The following is a 17,295-nucleotide window of genomic DNA, read 5'->3' on the forward strand; positions in this document are numbered from 1 at the left end:
GCGAGATGTAAATATCGTATCTTGGTAACAGGCTCCATTGCGCCTAGAGATTTTCGTAAGCCGAAGTTCTCTCCATAACTGTTAAAAATGACGGGTGACTCAGAAATACCGGATAGTATGCCACCTCCACATATCTACGTAGAAAGAACTCTAGCAATTATAAAACCAGATGCTGTACACAAAGCAGAGGAAATTGAAGATATTATACTGAGATCAGGATTTGCCATCTTACAGGTCTGTTTCAATGTTTGTCAGAAGTTTTCATCGTTAGGTTATATTAATACTTTTTTTTCAGAGATTTGAGACAGAAAATTATACAACAATCAGAACTGTTTAAATTGTCAGAGCTGACCTTTCGGTGTGCAGCGCATTAATGTGGACTTTTTTTTCGCAATTATATAAATAAACGTATATTTTCCTGCACCAAACGCTGTTTTGCTTCACTTAGACCGATACGCCTTTTGAGATTGAAAAAAAATTTAACTTAAACTAAATTTACTGTTCCAATCATTCACAGTAGGTTCAATAGTTTGTATAAATGCGCTCATTACTGTCTCATGAATTTTTTTTCAGCAGCACATAATCCATGATTTAATTGTATCATACAGGTAATATATGCCACCTTTCCATATGTTAGAGATTTTTTTGTGCAAAAGCTATGTGACTTAAATATTGTAGTTTATTGATCAGTAGCTGTAACATTCAAACATTGTACATGAATTACTGGTCTGGATTTTAGAGAAATGAGTTGGACTGGCTAAATGTGTTACAGAGGAGACGAGTGCACCTTACTCCTGAGCAAGCTAGCGACTTTTATGCAGAGCACTATGGCAAGCTTTTCTTCCCTAGCCTTGTGGCTTACATGAGCAGTGGGCCAATCATACCAATGGTCATTGCTCGTCATCAAGCCATTACATACTGGCGAGAACTTATTGGGCCTACAAATACCATTAAGGCTCGCCAAACGCACCCTGACTGGTGAGAAATTTTAATGTCTGTCATGATTTGAAAGATAAAAACTTGATGCTAAATATTAATGTGTATTTATTACACATGAATATAATATTTCTAAATCTACATAGTGTGAAATAGCTTGTTTTAACTCACTATCATCACACTATTTGAATTTCTACAACCTTATAATTCTTCCAAAAATTTTCCAGTCTTATGTAGTGTTCATTTCAGATACTTTCTGCTGCTGTATCAAAACTCTAAGATAAACCAAGTTTTCAGTAATGGAAAGAATTTTTTCAACAGCTTGAGAGCGATCTATGGAACTGATGACCAAAGAAATGCCCTTCATGGAAGTGACGGATTGGCTAGTGCCCAAAGAGAAATTCGCTTCTTTTTCCCAGACAGTAGGCATTTCATATTATTAAGTCTTTAATGGACTTTCTATGCAACGTCAATGTTATTTTTTGTGCATAAGACATGACTATGTTTATATGTTAAACAGGCATGGAAAAAAAAATATAATGCACATGGAGACTGTTCCAAGCTTCAGATTTTCAGAAAATATTTTACTGTAGCACTTGTCACAGACGTTTTGAATTTTCTCTCAGGCATTGTTGAGCCGATTACAACAGGTCAGGCAGCCAAAGATTATCTGTGTAGAGCTGTGAATCCCACATTGCTCAAAGGCCTTACAGAACTGTGCAAACAGAAACCTAAGGATGCTGTGGTGAGCCTAGGCAGAGAATTATAAGATAAAATAATTACCTGAAAGAATAGCAAAATTAAAATTATACAATGTATATTCCCTTTCCTTAATAATGCCCATATCTGCAACATATTTAGATCTTTTATTGTGGTTTGCAGCCTTAAATACATTAGTTTAATTTAGTTTATTCTTTGATGCTCCCTTGAGGAGCATAGGGCCGCACTTAAATACGTAATGAAACATATTTTTTTTTCAGATTTGGCTAGCAGACTGGCTGTTGACAAACAACCCAAACAAACCCAGGATTGAAAATCCAATTGTTGAAGAATCAATCTAAGCTACAGTGAGGTTCAAGGGTTTTTTTTTTCATCCCTATAAACCAGCTTCCTTCTTTACAGGACCGGCCCACAAACCTTTCACTACAAATATCTATAGACTGCAATTTTACGTGTGGCACATGACTGTATTTGGTTCTGCATTGTCTGCTTTTAAGGAGAGGTCATTTAAGAAGTAAAACTGCAGTGTATTTCATTCAACCAACAACTAAAACATCATCTTTTTGTTGGACTGCTTAAAAGCGAATGCGTTAATCCTAAGGGCTTGCATTCAAATTGATCTGTATTTTGTTGTATCTGCCAGTCGGCAAAGATTAGTCTGTTTTGTTAATGTTTTCCCTCTCTCCCTGCATAAGAGAATCCTTAACTATAGAACTAGGTGGAGGAGGGGAAAATTTATTCCAATATTGACATTTAAAGATCAACCTGAATGGTTTGCATTTTTTGCAGATATCGGTAGCTATAGGTAATATAAACCTAACCTATAAATCTCACCTTCCAAAACCCATTCATTAATTATTTGCTAGCAAAGTATGTGATTCACACCTGCGCGGTAACAGTGTATTATGTTACGCTAGTGCTCCATTCACAAAGTTGCCAGCAGTCAACACCAAACAGAGAATGAGCAACAGTCAGTTTGGAATCGTAGTGGATATTTAATGGATGGATTTTGGAGGCTGAAATTTACAGTTAGTTTTACATCACCTTTATCTACTGACGTCTGAAAAAAAAAAATACAAACAGTTCAGGTTGGTCTTTAATAGATGAATGACTTGTGGAAGCATCACCCACACAAAACTTCAACTGTTTTTGTCTCTGGGATTGTGTTTGTGTGTGCACACATGCATGACTTATGATGGCATCATGCAACAGTAAAAAGTGTTTACGTTTCTTAATCACAAACCTATTTGACTGTAAATTGTGCAGATGGAAGTTGAAATCTGAAATGATTGAAAACAGGGAGCATAACAGTTCTGCTATATAATGCCTGGGTTACCATGAGGTGCCGTGTCAACAAAGTGGTGTACTCAGCTTGCTTCAAAGACTTTTGGAACTTCTGACATGATTAATTCACAGAGATGGGAAACTTCTCAAGGTCTCCCTGTCAAGCAATGAACAGATACTTTCAAGGCATCTCCTAAATTGTGTGATGCAATACAATCTAACATTTCACTAAAAATTTCAGCTATATGCCTTTTCAGTAAGATCTAGATTATGAAAATGCAATACTGGTGTATCACTAGTAATAAATCTGTTTTTTTTCATTTTGCTTTATTACACCATTAAAAGCATGCACCAACAGATTGAAGTAAAATTTTTTCTCATCCCTAGGCATTATCATCAGACACACCATGAATTTCAGACACGGACCCAGTCTGACGCCTATTGTTCACTTTCCCTCTTTAGAATAAACAACCTAAGCATAAAAGCCAGGTGTGCTCAAGTGTCACAACTCTCCAGAAAAAAGAGTAACATTTAAATACACCTTCTGTTTACATAGACTACATGCATTACAAGACAGTGTTCCGAATCAGCTACTATACAATTCACTACAATGTTTAGACATTCACCTGATAATTACATAACTTTGTATTTGTACATGCACACATACACTTACAAGTATACCTTTCTAGCTTGACGATAATCAGATCATAAAAATAGAAACAGAAATAATGTCATCCTCCTTATTAATTACTCAGACAAAAACAGTGGGAAGACAAAACACAAAAGAAGCCTACTACCAACTTACTAATGTGGATGCTGTCAACTTTCTGCAGGTTACAGTCAGGTAGAGTTGTTAAAGTACAGGTAAAGAATCCCACAGGCTAGTGTATGTAGGGCAGTGAAAGCAGGTGGTTCACCACACTGAGGATGTGGTATGTACCCATTTCTACTGTACAGCTGTTTGGGTGGGCAAAGGAAATTTCTCCAGCCACAAGCCCAAGCAGGCCTTAAGCCAGTGACCTCCTCAAAAGTAAAAAAAAAATACTAACCAGCTATGAAGCCCTTCCTTCAATTTGTTATGCAATAATAATGCACACAAAAAAAACAAAATCACCATTATGTTACCATAATGCAGCAACAGAAATTCTAAAATGTTAGCATTAATACTACATTCCATTCCCACATCACTTCTGCGGCTCAACCTACCCCAAGTAGTCATTTTTTCAATAAATATCAACAAAGAATATAGTTTTGGTTAACTTTTGATTGATATAACTTCAATGTCTTTTCCAATTTACACCCATCAGCAATATATCAAACACACAAATAACTGCCAACATTAAGTTCACAGCATTACAATCCTGAAAACTAAGACTATTAATGCCAGTATCACAGACAAAAGATGAACATGATTAAATAGTACATTCAAATGTAGGACAATCATCAGTGGAAAAATTGAGCATGCAATACAATCCTCCACTTCAAACAAAGAAGAAAATTCTTTAGTATCGTACAAGAATGTAATATCTGGGAAAATCATGAATGATGGGCGATCTGATACAGGGTATTACTGCCAAACATATTTTCAGATTCATAAAGAATAATTTCTAAAAACAAGCAATCAAAGAACAAGATATTGATTGATTTTATCATTTTTCCTTATTCTGGAAGAAGCGTGGTTCATGCTATCTTAGTATTTGTAGTCACAAGTGATTTCTGGCAATATCTCAGCACTAAGGTCAAGCTAACAAAATAAGCTCTAAAAAGAAGTGGACATCTACTTGTAATTGTTTGTCGGTCTGCTTTTGTCCTCACTAATGAGTTTTAAGTGTTTGCTACACCCTGCACCCATGTTAAAGTAACCAGAGATGCAAGTGGTTCAGCTAACCCAAAAACACACTCTAAAGTCTATACAAAACAAAGACTGGATGTGCTTACTCCATATGAGAACAGTGAGTCAACAGTCAATACGGAGAAGAAAAACTTGGTTTGAGCATGATAGTGCTGAAAAATGAAGTGTTTATGCTGTCAAAGAAACTCCACCTGGAAACCCCCTTCCCCCGGTAACCTGCCAGTCCCAAGCCTGGATGAAGGAGGGTTATGCGTGGGGTTAGCAAAAGAATCCCTGTAAAAGAACCCCTGCTACAGAAACCACAAATACAACTGTGGCCCTATGCTCCACTGAGGGTGACTAGGAACAAGAAGAATGCTGGCAAAGGATGTTATCACTTCATGCAGATCTATAAATTAGTTGAGGTCCTTTTGGGAAGCATCTGTGGCATATAAATTGCAAATCACACACATACGATGCTGAATGAAATGATGACATCCATTTTTTCCTTTTCAGTGTGTGTAGTGCTTTGACTTTCAGGGTGATCTGATGTGTGGGAAGAAGCAGCTAATTGTTGAAAGATCTCTATATAATGCATTTAAGAGCTTTTAAACAAGACATTCTTATTCTGATGCATTTTCAAAGACACAGTACAGCAAAAACATTGACAAAAAAATGTCAACGATGAGCTGACACTGTATGCCACAAAGCAATCACCTGCTAATACCAATAATATATTTGTAATGAATTTAAATAACAGTTAAGTATAAGCGCTAAAGTCATGCACATTTACAAAATATTGCACATTTATGGAATGTTCTTTTTTAATTTTGATATCGGGGAAAAAAAAAGCAGTGATCATATCTTTTAAAAACAATGTTTTCTCTCCACCTAGAAAAATGATTTAAACCCAAACAAGCCCCATTTCCCTCTCAACCTCAATCACAGCCGTCCCTCTTCTTCATTATTACAAAACTCTGTATTGTCATCTAATCTTTTGAACTTGAAAACCAAAACAGAAATGACAGTCATCTCAGCTGATTTTTTTTTTAGACACTTATCCAGAGTTGTTTATGCTGGATTTTGTTCTTTTCCTTTCAGCACAGACTTTAGTGTCTCAAAGCCCTTTCCTATTCTTTTTAAAGATTTTTTATCTTATAATCTTTCATTATATACTGTTTAGGTCAGCTCCGGCGAACCATAAAATAAACAGCAACACAGACGGTTATGATAATGATGACACCAATTCCTAACAGCATTATGCGGTTCTGTATTATCCTGAAACAAATACCATAATACAGAAGCATTCAATTATATATATACACACACACATATGTAATTCAAGTACTGACGTATAAAAACACTACAATGGCACAATGTACTCATGATAAAAAAAAAAAGAACTATTTAACTAAAAGTAAAACTGTGAAAAAATTTAAAAGAATTTAAATTATAAACTGAATCAATTTTGCCTTTAATGACATGTTGATGTTGACTAACCCAAACTCCCTACAAACTACTTTTCTAAACAAACTTAACAAACAATATACTGTAAAATGTCAGAAACCATATTATGGACAATAATGTCTATATATTTAAAGAATTTCAATTTATAATACAAATATTTAATTTATTAAGTTCACTATTATTGAATATTTAAATAAATTTAAAACAGTGGAAAGGGAGATGAAAGGATAGGGCTGGACATGGGGTCACCTAGAGCGGGTTTCAGCCAGTGGCGGACTCTGGTTGAGGCCTTATGTGCAACCTGATGCACGAAGAGGAATAGATAGAAATAAATTTAAGCTCAGTGTAAGTAGCTTTAGTTTTTACTAATAGCAACAGTTGTAAAAAGTAATGAGAACTAACCTCTTCATCATGCCTGATAATACTCGTGAACTTTTGCCAAGAGTTGTGTCCATATCATGTAACTGAAAATAAGGGAGCAGAAAAATGAAGAGCACAGGAACAAAGTATCATGCTGATAAGAAGGAAACAGTCAATAGACATAACATTGTTCTGGACATCAGTGATGGACATTTTACATAAAATGAGCACCAATGGACCATGCAGTGACAATACTTCATTCATCTCAGTGGAAATTATACACCACTAATACTCATTAATAGAACCCATATAAATGTCTCTAATGATTCAGCCACTCAAAACCACGAGTGATAACAGACCAGTAACTTGTAGGCTCATCAGACAACAAATAACTGATCACACTCTCACTCTACAAACTGTACAATACAATCATTAGGGTAACCATAGGCAACTTTTAATAATAATAATTGTGAGAATTTATATAGTGCATTTCTCTACTGTACAGTTAATGATAATAGGATTTGTACAGACCAGGGGTGCCCAACCTAAGGCCCATCGACCACATCCTGCCCGCGAAGGTGTCTCATGTGGCCCGCTCATTTTAAGCAGACACAACATAATTTCATTTTTTATGTCGTGATTCTGGCAAAACTCCTATGTTCTGGCCCGTGAGATTTTATATCATGTCGAGTGTGGCCCTCAGGCGAGAAAAGGTTGGGTACCACTGGTATAGCTCTTTTCCCCATACAGAACATGAAGGAATGCAGAGATAGGAGAGTGGGGGGGGGGAGGACAACAGGATGGACAAGTTAAAGTAGGTGTTTCCAAAAGATGTTTTAATTTCAGATTTGAAGGCATGTACAGTAGATTCAATGCGCTTTACAAATATTTTTTTATTACAGATTTAAAAAGCTTATAGCTCACATTTAAACAGATAAAACATAACAGCAGATATTATTATCAAGAGACAGAAATAGGTCAGAATAAAAGATGCAGACAAACATACACATTAATAATAAGAATAAAGTTGATTTATACAGCACTTTAACCCACAATCAAAGGCAGACTCAAAGTGCTTTACAAAAAACACACACACAGAGCTGGTTATTAGAGCAAAGCTTGCACTGAAAGCCTGGTTAGTGGGGCTAGTCGGGCTGAAAAGGAGAGGTATACCATCAGCATAGATGCTATCTTCAGCTCATCATTTCAGCCTAGCCAAACAGCATTTAACACTGAGACCATTGGGAATCAGTTTTAATGCATCCACCCAAGAGATCTATGCATAGCATCTTGAAAATATGCATGCAACTACATGCAGTACCAAGAAAAAGGCCTATATTAAAAGCATATCAACATTAAACACTGTACTACTTATGACTATCATACAGCTCCACAACTGAAATATTTCTCACCCTGCCTCTTGATCTTTGGATTGTCTGCCTCTGGTTATGAAGGTCCTCCATGATCTGACCTCCTATTTGTTCTGAGAAAGGGGATGAAAAAAAGGAAGCAATAAATTCATTTAAGGCCATGGTGCATATTGACAGAAATGAAATGCTGACAAAAATCACAAAAATATGCATGCAAAAATATTGTTATGAAATATTTTGGTAGATCGCCAGGCTTGACTTCACTAGTCTATGCTTGACTTCATTTGTTAGTAATTATCCTTTTAAATTTTGGACTAAACTGAAAATTTACACATAATTTTATAAAAAGAAAAGGAGACATACACTTAATCTACTTCTATCTGTACACTGATCTTTGCTTCTCTCGTGTAGCAGAATTTTCTTAACTCTGCTAAGTGACCTCAACTTTCAGCTTTCTATAAGAATCAAGTTGAAAGTTTACCTACAACAGGAAGAATCAGCTCTTTTGTGACTAATAACCCAACATTACTATCAGTGGTACAAAAAAGAAACAAAAAAAACCCAACAAAAACACACACACACACACAAAACCACATAATAGGAACATACCCGTTTCTACAGCAATACGATATCCTTGCTCCAACTTGCGTGTACTCCTGTCTAATCTTTCAGTGTTGTCAAGCAGCCTTGTACGCTTCATTGATAGAATAAACTAAATCACCAACTCACCCAACTTCACAAATCTCACAGAAAAGGCATTTGCAAACAGTAACCGCTCATGTGTGGATTCTAGGCTAAGCCACCGAGTCCTGCTACCTAACTGAGAATTTTAAAATCACTTTTTAAGTTCCCTAGAACAGCAAATGACCAAAACCTTAAGATATATAAAAACACAAATGGCACGTTCTGTTATAACTGTTACAATGCTTTTGATAAAAAAAGCACTTTTCATAAGGTGCAACCTGTTAAAGACATGCTAACTATGAGATTTAGAAGAAAAGATGTATTGTACTAAACATTAGGCAGTTTTTGAAAGGACTAAACACACCTGGTCTTCTGAATCATGAGTATCATCTCCCAGTAACTCATCACGGTTTGCATCAATACCCAAGCGCGCCCGTTTCTGCAAAATATGATAGCAATTTTCAATGTATCTTTTGTAAAAATTACATATTAAAATACATTAAAAGGTTTTTCAAGTAAAAAAGTGACATGAATTTTCTTTAACACAATCATGATGAGAGTGCAGTGCTTCTATAAAATGTACATATACACATAGTATATGTAGTATGTGAATCAATATTAGCCTTTAAATAACAAACTATTTAAAATATGTAAAGCTATGCAAATATCTACCATATCTGTCTGTTGCTTATTGAGTTCAACTTTGTAGCTACGAATGCGAGTTTGATATTTTTGTCTTTCTTTTTGGTCTTGCTCCTTAATTTCCAGTTCCATTTGCTCCAGCTGCAAAAATAATATAGAAACATTCAGCCAACTAATGTGCAAGCCAGTGCAGTAGTTTGAAAAGTTTTACTCTTTGGAATCACACGAAATGCAAAGATGTATTTGATTATTCTTGAAAACAGAAGTTTCATATATGCAAGAGACAAACAGTTCTGAGAACTTCATAAATAAATAAATGCTGGAGTTATGACTATGTTTCTAAGTTGCTGATAATACTAAAAAAAGAGTGTAGTAATTCTTGTTACATGTTATATTTTCTAAGTCATAAATTCATTGATTGAAAGAATCTATAACCCTTTCAAGTATGATGCTTTGAAACATTTTGAAGGATTATTCATAAAATGTGTACTATTGATGAATTTAAAGAATATCTCTTCTACAACACAAATATTGTAATTGGGAACCATATGATTAAGTGATTGGCTGATAGAAGGTATTTATCAAAATAGATTGACAGATACTGGTGATCACTTCATATACCAAAAATTTCAGCTAAACTTTCCCAACTTGTCACTAAGTTTCTACACTTTGGAGGACTTAAACGCAGTCAAACAGTATCAAAATAAAAAACAAATTAAAATCATAAAGATAAACTGTAAGAGGAATAAATTTGTACAATTAACGCTTGAAGACTTGATTCTCTGGCTTTTTAAGGATTACTAAGCGGATTTCTAGTTTTTAAAAAATACTATGATACTATGGAAACTTGTATTTAACAAATTCCAAAGACAACAACAAACAATTAAAATGGTTTCAATTAAGAATTCTTTTTTTAGGACTTTACCATCTAACAGTTATAAAAAAGAGTGTTAGTTTCCCAAATGTTTCATATTGAAGTAGATGATAATTCATTTGTTATGGCATTATCAGTTTGTTAGTCCCCAATTTAAAAAGATGTCATAGCATGACAAGCAATAATGTAAACTTCTGGCAAATAGTAAAAGTTGGGATGCTCACTATTTTTATCTCCCTTTTACTCTCTTTTCTCCCACCTGCTATTTCTTTTGTCCACTCGTGCCTCTTCCCACGTGTTGAATGCCTGTGTGTCAAGAATAAGAGGTGATTTTGAATAACAAGTAAAATGTATTGATTGCAGTAAATAAAGCTGTGTAAAATAATTTATAAGACATGTTAGAACTTAACTAATTACTTTTTAATGTGCAATACTTTTTCTTTACTTACCAGCTCTGACGCCTCTTCAAACAACTTTTCTGCCTGCCGGACATGGTTTTGCTTTTCGGCTTAAAACAAAAAAAGGTGCATAAAATAAGGTTTAATTTTTAAATTCAAAATATTGTTTAGTGCTAAAAACATGGATGATAGTTGTATTTCTGGTATTTTCATGTTAGGGTAGGATCTGTAAAATTAGGTAAAACAAAATTGTGAGTGGAACTTCTAAGGGAAGTATTTTAGGTCCAGTATTGTTCACTGTGTTTATCAATGATTTAGAAGATACATTGTTCAATGCTTGTAAGTTCTTTGCAGATGATAGAAAAATATATGATACAAATTTAAAGAGTACAATGATTCAAAGTTATACTAATAAACTGCAAGTGGTGTGAAAAATGGAAATTATAATTTAATATATCAAAGAGCAGATTTATGCATGTAAGTAAAAACAATTCAAGATGCATGTACAAAATAAAAATTAATGAAAATGTTCCAGTAATAGAAACGTGTACTGAAGAGAAAGACCTGGGTATTGACTTGCACTTCCAAAGACTGGCAGCCAAGACAAGTCAAGTGGGTGGCATTTAAAGAGGACATTTAAATATTTTGATAGGGAAACATTTTAACATTTGTACAAAGCACTTGCATGTCCACATTTGGCATAGGCCAATATGATCTGGTGTCTGTTCCTAAAAAGATAATCAATATCTGTGGAAAGTGTACAAAGACATGCTACCAGTAGAATGTCTTATTCCAATGATGCCCAACCTACGGCCTGCAGGCCATATCCGGCCTGCAAAACTTCTGCCCACAGTGCAGGAAACCAGCATGTTAGTAATAAAAAAAGACCTAAAAAAAACGAAAAAAAGGGAAGAAGAAGTATTTATGCCTACGTAGTGGCGTCTCTCAATCTTTTTTTCAATGGACGAACATTTCGATTCAGTGCTCCGACTCCGTCTCTACGATGCAGCCGGACATTCAGAGGTTGGTTTCGGGTAAACAACTTCAAATATCCCACTAATTACTACATAATTAATGGTAAGTACCACTTGTTTCTAATAAAAATGGTATCTGCTCTATTTTGTTTCTTTTTTTTTTTTTGTATTTTTGCGGTGAAGCGGCCCGTGACGCACATGTCGGAAAAGTGTATGGCCCGCAGGCCGAAAAAGGTTGGGCATCACTGTCTTATTCCAATAGAACTTAAGACTCCACTCACTGAACAGGGAAGGGGAGACCTTTAATTGCCACAAACTATCGTTATGACAAATTCAGAAGGAAAAAGTTTTTATCATACGTATTACTATTTACCACAGATATTATTTTTTGCAAAGAGTTGCTACTAATTGGAACTTACTTCTGGCTAACATTAAGCATGCACAAAATCAGAATAGTTATAAATGCTTTCTAGGTTAACATTCCAAAATTGATAGATCTATTTTACAGTTTTGATAGATAATGAAATATGCAAATTAAAGTGAATTTATTAGGGCATTAAACAGGCCGCGAGGCTTAGGCGATGATTGCCAGTCCCTGCTACTATCCACTATTATTTAGTACCAGTCGAAACAAGTGAAAACAAAACTGTATTATTGAATTTGTAACTACTAGTATAACTAGTAACTAGCAGTTAGTATTTAAACTAGGATATAGATTATTACAATGATAATCGAGAACTGTAATGAGACATTTCTACATCTTCGCTCTACAATTCCTTGCATTATGTTGTTTATTCACTATTTTAGTCACAACTAATAGTGATAAATACTTGAGTGTGTAGAGCTGCAAATCTGCTCAATAAAACAGGCTGCATTCGCACATCCAGTCAAAGGCAAACGGCAACTAATCATAAGAGTTCGAACTCATTAGGATTAACACAACAAAGTCTATCAATCGAGTGCTAATAGTACTATTACCGGAGTATTCATCTCAAGCGAAGTTCATTAGTTTGTACATGGATAATTCGTTGGGTGGTTGTTCTCGGTCAAGATCGAAATAACACATATCTTAGAACAGTACTCTTATAAAATAAATATCGCTCACCACCACTTGAATTTGATATTTTTCCGATATGAAATGTTATATCGGCGGTAACAGTGGAATACTGTTGTTCAAAATTTTGTAGCAGACTTGCCATCGTGTATTGATCTGCGCAAACTCAGCGCGTTGACTTCCGGGCAGTCTTTTCGTTTCCGGTAAACTAAGAAGGTAAGCTCAGGGCTGTCTTAGAATATTCTCTAATCACGTTTAATCACGTTAAATTTCTTCATCTTTATGCTTTTATTGAATTAGATAGCATTTAGATATATGGTAAGTTCAACAAAGTATATATTTTGGCAAAATGTTATAGTACACTAGTGTTTACATGGTCGTGAAATCGCATGTATTTTTGCACTTCATGAAGTGTGTTCTGTTTCTACTTTCAGATGGCACAACGGTTGACGCTTCGTAGACGCCTTTCTTACAACACAAAGTCAAACCGCAGACGAGTGTAAGTTGGTATATTAAGCTTTAAATACTACACTGATCAATCATGCTATCAATATATATTAAATGCTTTTTAGTGAAGAAATTGCAGTACTATCTATATCTTATCTAGTTATAGTAATAAAGTCATATCAAGGATCTGGATTAAAAGAAAATTTGTTACTTTTTTTTTTTTTTAAAAGAGAAAGGATAAGTTTTGTCAGTTCACTTTAAAGTTAGTACTCATCAAACACACGGAAGTTGGTAGTGGGAGACCCGTGTTTTCATTTGCATTGGCCTTTACTGAAAGACTATCCAGAGTGATTTGTACCTATGGTCACATCATAGATGTTGACAATGGCTATTGAGTTACAACCCCATTAAAATATAAAATATCCAGATCATATATTGTTTCTTATTACATTGCTCTTTATTACCTGATATAAATTTCATATAGAAAGTTTATAAATCTGCCACTCGAAATGATAAAATCTTGTTTTCTGTTTCATTGGTGATTCCTGGGATTCAGGTCAAAGACTCCAGGTACAATATTTTTAATCTTATTGTGAGCAACGTTATTGTTAGAAAGTTGCCATAAATTTCTTCTTATGGATGCTGTATAGCAAAACCCATGAGAGCTTTTAAAAAGTATATATAGCTAGGGAGATTCTTTATTGCAGAACTTAGAATTTTATAAATTGAAAATGTGATTAAAGTTCGTTAAAGATGTAAATTTTGGCATTACACATGAGTTTATACATGATAACTTTGTGTTTCAGGAGGTAAACTTGTGTACCTGTATACTAAGAAGTTGGGTAATACACCTAGATGTGGAGACTGCAAGTTGAAGTTACGAGGTGTAAGTAAAACTACCTCTCTCCCCCCCTTTTTTTATCATAGTTTTTGCAAACCAGCATGAGTTTAATAGAGATGGGATTTTCTGTCATTAAAATGTTAGTAGAGTCAATAAGATTTGGTCAAATAAAAGAATGCCTCATTTAATGGGGAAAGAGCAGGGTGGTAGCAGGGGTTCCTGGTGTTCTATGAGGTGGCAACCATAATTCATACAAAATCATTGGTCTGATGTCACCTTATGGAAACCTTTATCAGTTTAGTTCAGTACATTGTTTGACTAGAATTGCTCCAAATTACACATTAGAAATTAGGCCATGGTTGTGGTTACAGGTCCATAAGCATTGACTAATGATTTTAAAGCCACTTTTAATTAGTGAAGACAGAAGGGTTTTTAAAAACTAGAATCCGGCTCAGATAAATACCTAATGACTTTACTGAGACCCTCTCCTGACCATAAGCGTGCCTAATGTGCATATTTACTTCGTATGAGTATTTCTGTTTTAGTGTCTTACATGGGTTTTTGGTTGTTTTAGTTCTAGCTCGTAAAGTGTGAAAAATATAACCACTGCGTAAGGATTAATTTGATATAACTGGATGAATTATTCAGTCCGTGTTTAAAACATGCTTAGCAATGAGATTTGATTAACTGGGAATTGTCAAAATCCTAAAATGCATGTCTCACGAGACACAATGAAGCAAGGAGTTGCCATTTTTGTAGTAGCTGTTTTTTTTGGTTTTTTTGTTTTCTTTTACTTGTCAAACTCTCCTCCCGCCCAAACCTATAGCGGTCCGGTGACGCAACGGTTAGTTCACCACCCAGTTATTACTACCACACATGTTGATGAATGTACATAACTCGAAGCGGGCTTCAAAGTCTGCCATCTTGTTGATTAGTTGGGCATTTCGGTGCTGATAACCACTTAATTGTTGCAGTTAGCTTTTGACTGTAAATGGTTGATAATTTTGGTTGCTGTTTTGACTTTAGCTGACTGCAGCACGCCCCCTGGAGCTTTCTGCCATGTCAAAACGCCACAAGCATGTCACAAGAACTTATGGTGGATCACTTTGCCATACATGTGTACGAAGCAGGTATGTGGCTCTTTTTTATGTCTAATGACACATCTATTGTGCTTTTTTTTTTGAAATCTATCTTCAGCTTCTGGAAAAATTTACTGTCTTGTAAACTGTTGATCAAGTTACAACAAAATAAATATTGTAGAAAGTCATGGCATGCCGAAATTAGTGCTCTGGTGTAAATATTTTGTTTTACTGCTGCATAACTCCCATGTTTCCCTTAAGTAAATTATAGTCTTCAATTGATTTTTGCTCCAAACAAGGTATTATAGCTTGGGGGGGGGGGGGGGGGGCGGTCATTTCATCCCACCAAAGGTCCAGTTCGTCCCAAGCCCAAAAGGCAATCGATAAAACAAGTAGCTATCAACATCAAATATTTCCAAAAGAGACATGTTCAAACATTCTAGATATGCAAGCTCAGTTGCTTATTTTAAGCAGAAAAATGCGAAATGTTTAGCCACCATCCTGCTAAACAAAAATGGCCACTTGGCAAGACGCATGCAGAAAATGTATTTTTAACAATGGCAAATAAACTGATTCCTATTTAAACAGTTTTTTAAATTAAAGATTTTGTTGTGAACTTGTATTTTGACTTTTTTTTTGTTTTGCTTATTATTATTATATGCAGAGCTTCGCTGATCGGGTACGCATTTAACTCAAAGCACATAATGCTATATTAGTGCACCGAAACCAGTGTCGTCAGTTGTGAAACTAATTAAGTGAAATTGTCGCTAAATTTATTCACATGGCTCTGTTTAAAATAGGCAGCTGAGCTTGCGTATCGATAGTTCGAACAATGTATATCAGTGATTAATTGCCTTTTTTGGGCTTCTGGCAAAGTGACCTATGGCCTATTTTCAGGGAGATGTACCAGGCAAAGAAAGCTGTTTTAGCCTGCTCAGTTTGTATTTTCTTAGTATTAGTCTTAATTTAAACCAGTTATAAGATGGGATGATACTTGTTTCTCCACAAATTGCATTTTTACATTTACTGTGATTACAAAGTAGGATGACCTGTTGGTGTGTTTCAGAATTGTGCGTGCTTTCCTTATTGAAGAACAGAAGATTGTTGTCAGGGTGCTTAAAGCACAGGAGGCCACCAAGAAATAAGTTGAGCAATAAATGTGAACACCATTACTTACAAAGGCTTGCTTGTTTGTCAGTGTGGGATTTGCATTGTGAAAGCTGTATTTGTAGATCTCGCTGTAAGGACCCTTTTGTACTGAACTTGCAAAATGCTCCGCACTTATTGAAGGCAGGCTGGCCTGCGTGTTAATATGAAGAAGAAAAAAAAATAGACTACATTAAGTAAACAATAAGGAAAGCAGGATGCTTTGTAATATTTTTGGTGAGTAATCAAGTATTTTAATGTGAATGAAGAGAGACTACAAACAAGAGACTACAAATGTAAGCTACCTGCTTATGAGAGCTTTTTCCTCCCCCCCCAAAAAGGGGGGAAGAAAAACTTAAAAGAGGCTGACAAAATCTCACCTTACGAAGTAAATTTAAGTTTGCTGCTTAAAGATAAAGGAATGTTTATAAAGCACATTATCATACTCATGTAAAAGCATTTATTTGGTGCTTGGTACAAAAACTAGTTCTATGTGTAGTACATGAAGAAACCGAAAAGGGAGACAATGGTGAGCAACCAAAAAAATAATGCTGACAGAAAAATAAAGGGTAGCAGCCTGAGAAAAAAAATCTGTATAAACTGATATTCAGAAATTTCAGATTTTGAATTCGTCACTACCTTCGAAACTTGTCAACTTCATTCAGTCATGAATAATTCTTCAGAATATAGAGTTTGCAAAATTCTCTCTCCTACCTCTCAAGAAAACGACAACAGCTTTGACAAGCACCAGGAGGATGGGTCGATAACCTGTTGCTTAGGTGCTTCAAATCCAGCATTAACAAGGACATATCCAGGTGCTGACATAGGCAACGACCATAACCTTGACTAACCTAACCGAAACTGAGTTGAGGCGCTCGAACACCCATCCCTCAACCCCCGAATTCACTTTGACTTGAGATGCTGCAATGCCCAAATCTTCACAGCCAAAGTTGGAAGTAAATTATATGTAAACACATGATTTGACCTGTCAAGAACTATTTCCAGTTAGGTATTAATCTACTTTTATCACGACCTGTAGATCTGTAACATTTTAATGTGTGAACAGATGCTACACTACTGCATTAAAAAGGATACTGAGGGAACAAGAGTGTAAACTTTCATTGTTAGCAAAAAGTTCACCCCCCCAGCATCCACAAAGAGCACCCCCCAACTAAAGCTGAGCATCTT

The 17,295-nt window shown here is 35.3% G+C and overlaps 3 protein-coding genes across 5 annotated transcripts; 2 read left to right on the top strand and 1 right to left on the bottom strand.

Moving 5' to 3' along the window:
* On the top strand, window positions 1–3,297 carry LOC112576220 (nucleoside diphosphate kinase homolog 5-like). 2 transcript variants are annotated; one of them, XM_025259755.1, is made up of 6 exons: window positions 1–234; window positions 773–978; window positions 1,258–1,358; window positions 1,563–1,681; window positions 1,917–2,003; window positions 2,923–3,297. In XM_025259755.1, exons 1-5 carry the CDS (start codon window positions 88–90, stop codon window positions 1,995–1,997), a joined length of 654 nt encoding a protein of 217 aa, XP_025115540.1. In that variant the 5' UTR covers window positions 1–87; the 3' UTR covers window positions 1,998–2,003; window positions 2,923–3,297. The 2 variants fall into 2 exon arrangements, with proteins under 2 accessions (XP_025115540.1, XP_025114690.1); XM_025258905.1 differs by lacking the exon at window positions 2,923–3,297 and having other exon boundaries at window positions 1,917–2,898.
* On the bottom strand, window positions 3,257–12,792 carry LOC112553121 (vesicle transport through interaction with t-SNAREs homolog 1A-like). Of its 2 annotated transcripts, none has more exons than XM_025220542.1 (8): window positions 12,646–12,792; window positions 10,618–10,676; window positions 9,325–9,435; window positions 9,017–9,091; window positions 8,578–8,662; window positions 8,011–8,081; window positions 6,641–6,702; window positions 3,257–6,049 (listed from the first exon to the last, which is right to left on the bottom strand). In XM_025220542.1, the coding sequence occupies exons 1-8, from the start codon at window positions 12,737–12,739 to the stop codon at window positions 5,956–5,958; spliced, it is 651 nt and encodes a 216-aa protein (XP_025076327.1). In that variant the 5' UTR covers window positions 12,740–12,792; the 3' UTR covers window positions 3,257–5,955. The 2 variants fall into 2 exon arrangements, with proteins under 2 accessions (XP_025076327.1, XP_025077121.1); XM_025221336.1 differs by lacking the exon at window positions 3,257–6,049 and adding an exon at window positions 6,075–6,437 and having other exon boundaries at window positions 6,573–6,702.
* Window positions 12,739–16,133, top strand: LOC112554362 (60S ribosomal protein L34-like). The gene is made up of 6 exons (XM_025222516.1): window positions 12,739–12,810; window positions 13,029–13,093; window positions 13,598–13,611; window positions 13,848–13,927; window positions 14,909–15,012; window positions 16,028–16,133. The coding sequence occupies exons 2-6, from the start codon at window positions 13,029–13,031 to the stop codon at window positions 16,104–16,106; spliced, it is 342 nt and encodes a 113-aa protein (XP_025078301.1). The 5' UTR covers window positions 12,739–12,810; the 3' UTR covers window positions 16,107–16,133.
* The last annotated feature ends 1,162 nt before the right edge of the window (window positions 16,134–17,295 follow it).

The sequence above is a fragment of the Pomacea canaliculata genome, linkage group LG1 (assembly GCF_003073045.1).
Source record: "Pomacea canaliculata isolate SZHN2017 linkage group LG1, ASM307304v1, whole genome shotgun sequence".
Lineage (NCBI taxonomy): Eukaryota > Metazoa > Mollusca > Gastropoda > Architaenioglossa > Ampullariidae > Pomacea > Pomacea canaliculata.

What these genes read in the sequence shown, in the direction of transcription:
- LOC112576220 (XM_025259755.1), top strand. Translation starts at nt 88, where the DNA reads ATGACGGGTGACTCAGAAATACCGGATAGTATGCCACCTCCACATATC. An exon ending in CGCCAAACGCACCCTGACTG is followed by an intron (nt 979 to 1,257) that starts GTGAGAAATTTT and finishes TTTTTTCAACAG; the next exon opens with CTTGAGAGCGATCTATGGAA. An exon ending in TCGCTTCTTTTTCCCAGACA is followed by an intron (nt 1,359 to 1,562) that starts GTAGGCATTTCA and finishes ATTTTCTCTCAG; the next exon opens with GCATTGTTGAGCCGATTACA.
- LOC112553121 (XM_025220542.1), bottom strand. Translation starts at nt 12,739, where the DNA reads ATGGCAAGTCTGCTACAAAATTTTGAACAACAGTATTCCACTGTTACC. An exon ending in TCGTATTGCTGTAGAAACGG is followed by an intron (nt 8,082 to 8,577) that starts GTATGTTCCTAT and finishes CCCCTTTCTCAG; the next exon opens with AACAAATAGGAGGTCAGATC. An exon ending in TCCAAAGATCAAGAGGCAGG is followed by an intron (nt 6,703 to 8,010) that starts GTGAGAAATATT and finishes CCTTATTTTCAG; the next exon opens with TTACATGATATGGACACAAC.
- LOC112554362 (XM_025222516.1), top strand. Translation starts at nt 13,029, where the DNA reads ATGGCACAACGGTTGACGCTTCGTAGACGCCTTTCTTACAACACAAAG. An exon ending in GCAAGTTGAAGTTACGAGGT is followed by an intron (nt 13,928 to 14,908) that starts GTAAGTAAAACT and finishes TTTTGACTTTAG; the next exon opens with CTGACTGCAGCACGCCCCCT. An exon ending in CATACATGTGTACGAAGCAG is followed by an intron (nt 15,013 to 16,027) that starts GTATGTGGCTCT and finishes GGTGTGTTTCAG; the next exon opens with AATTGTGCGTGCTTTCCTTA.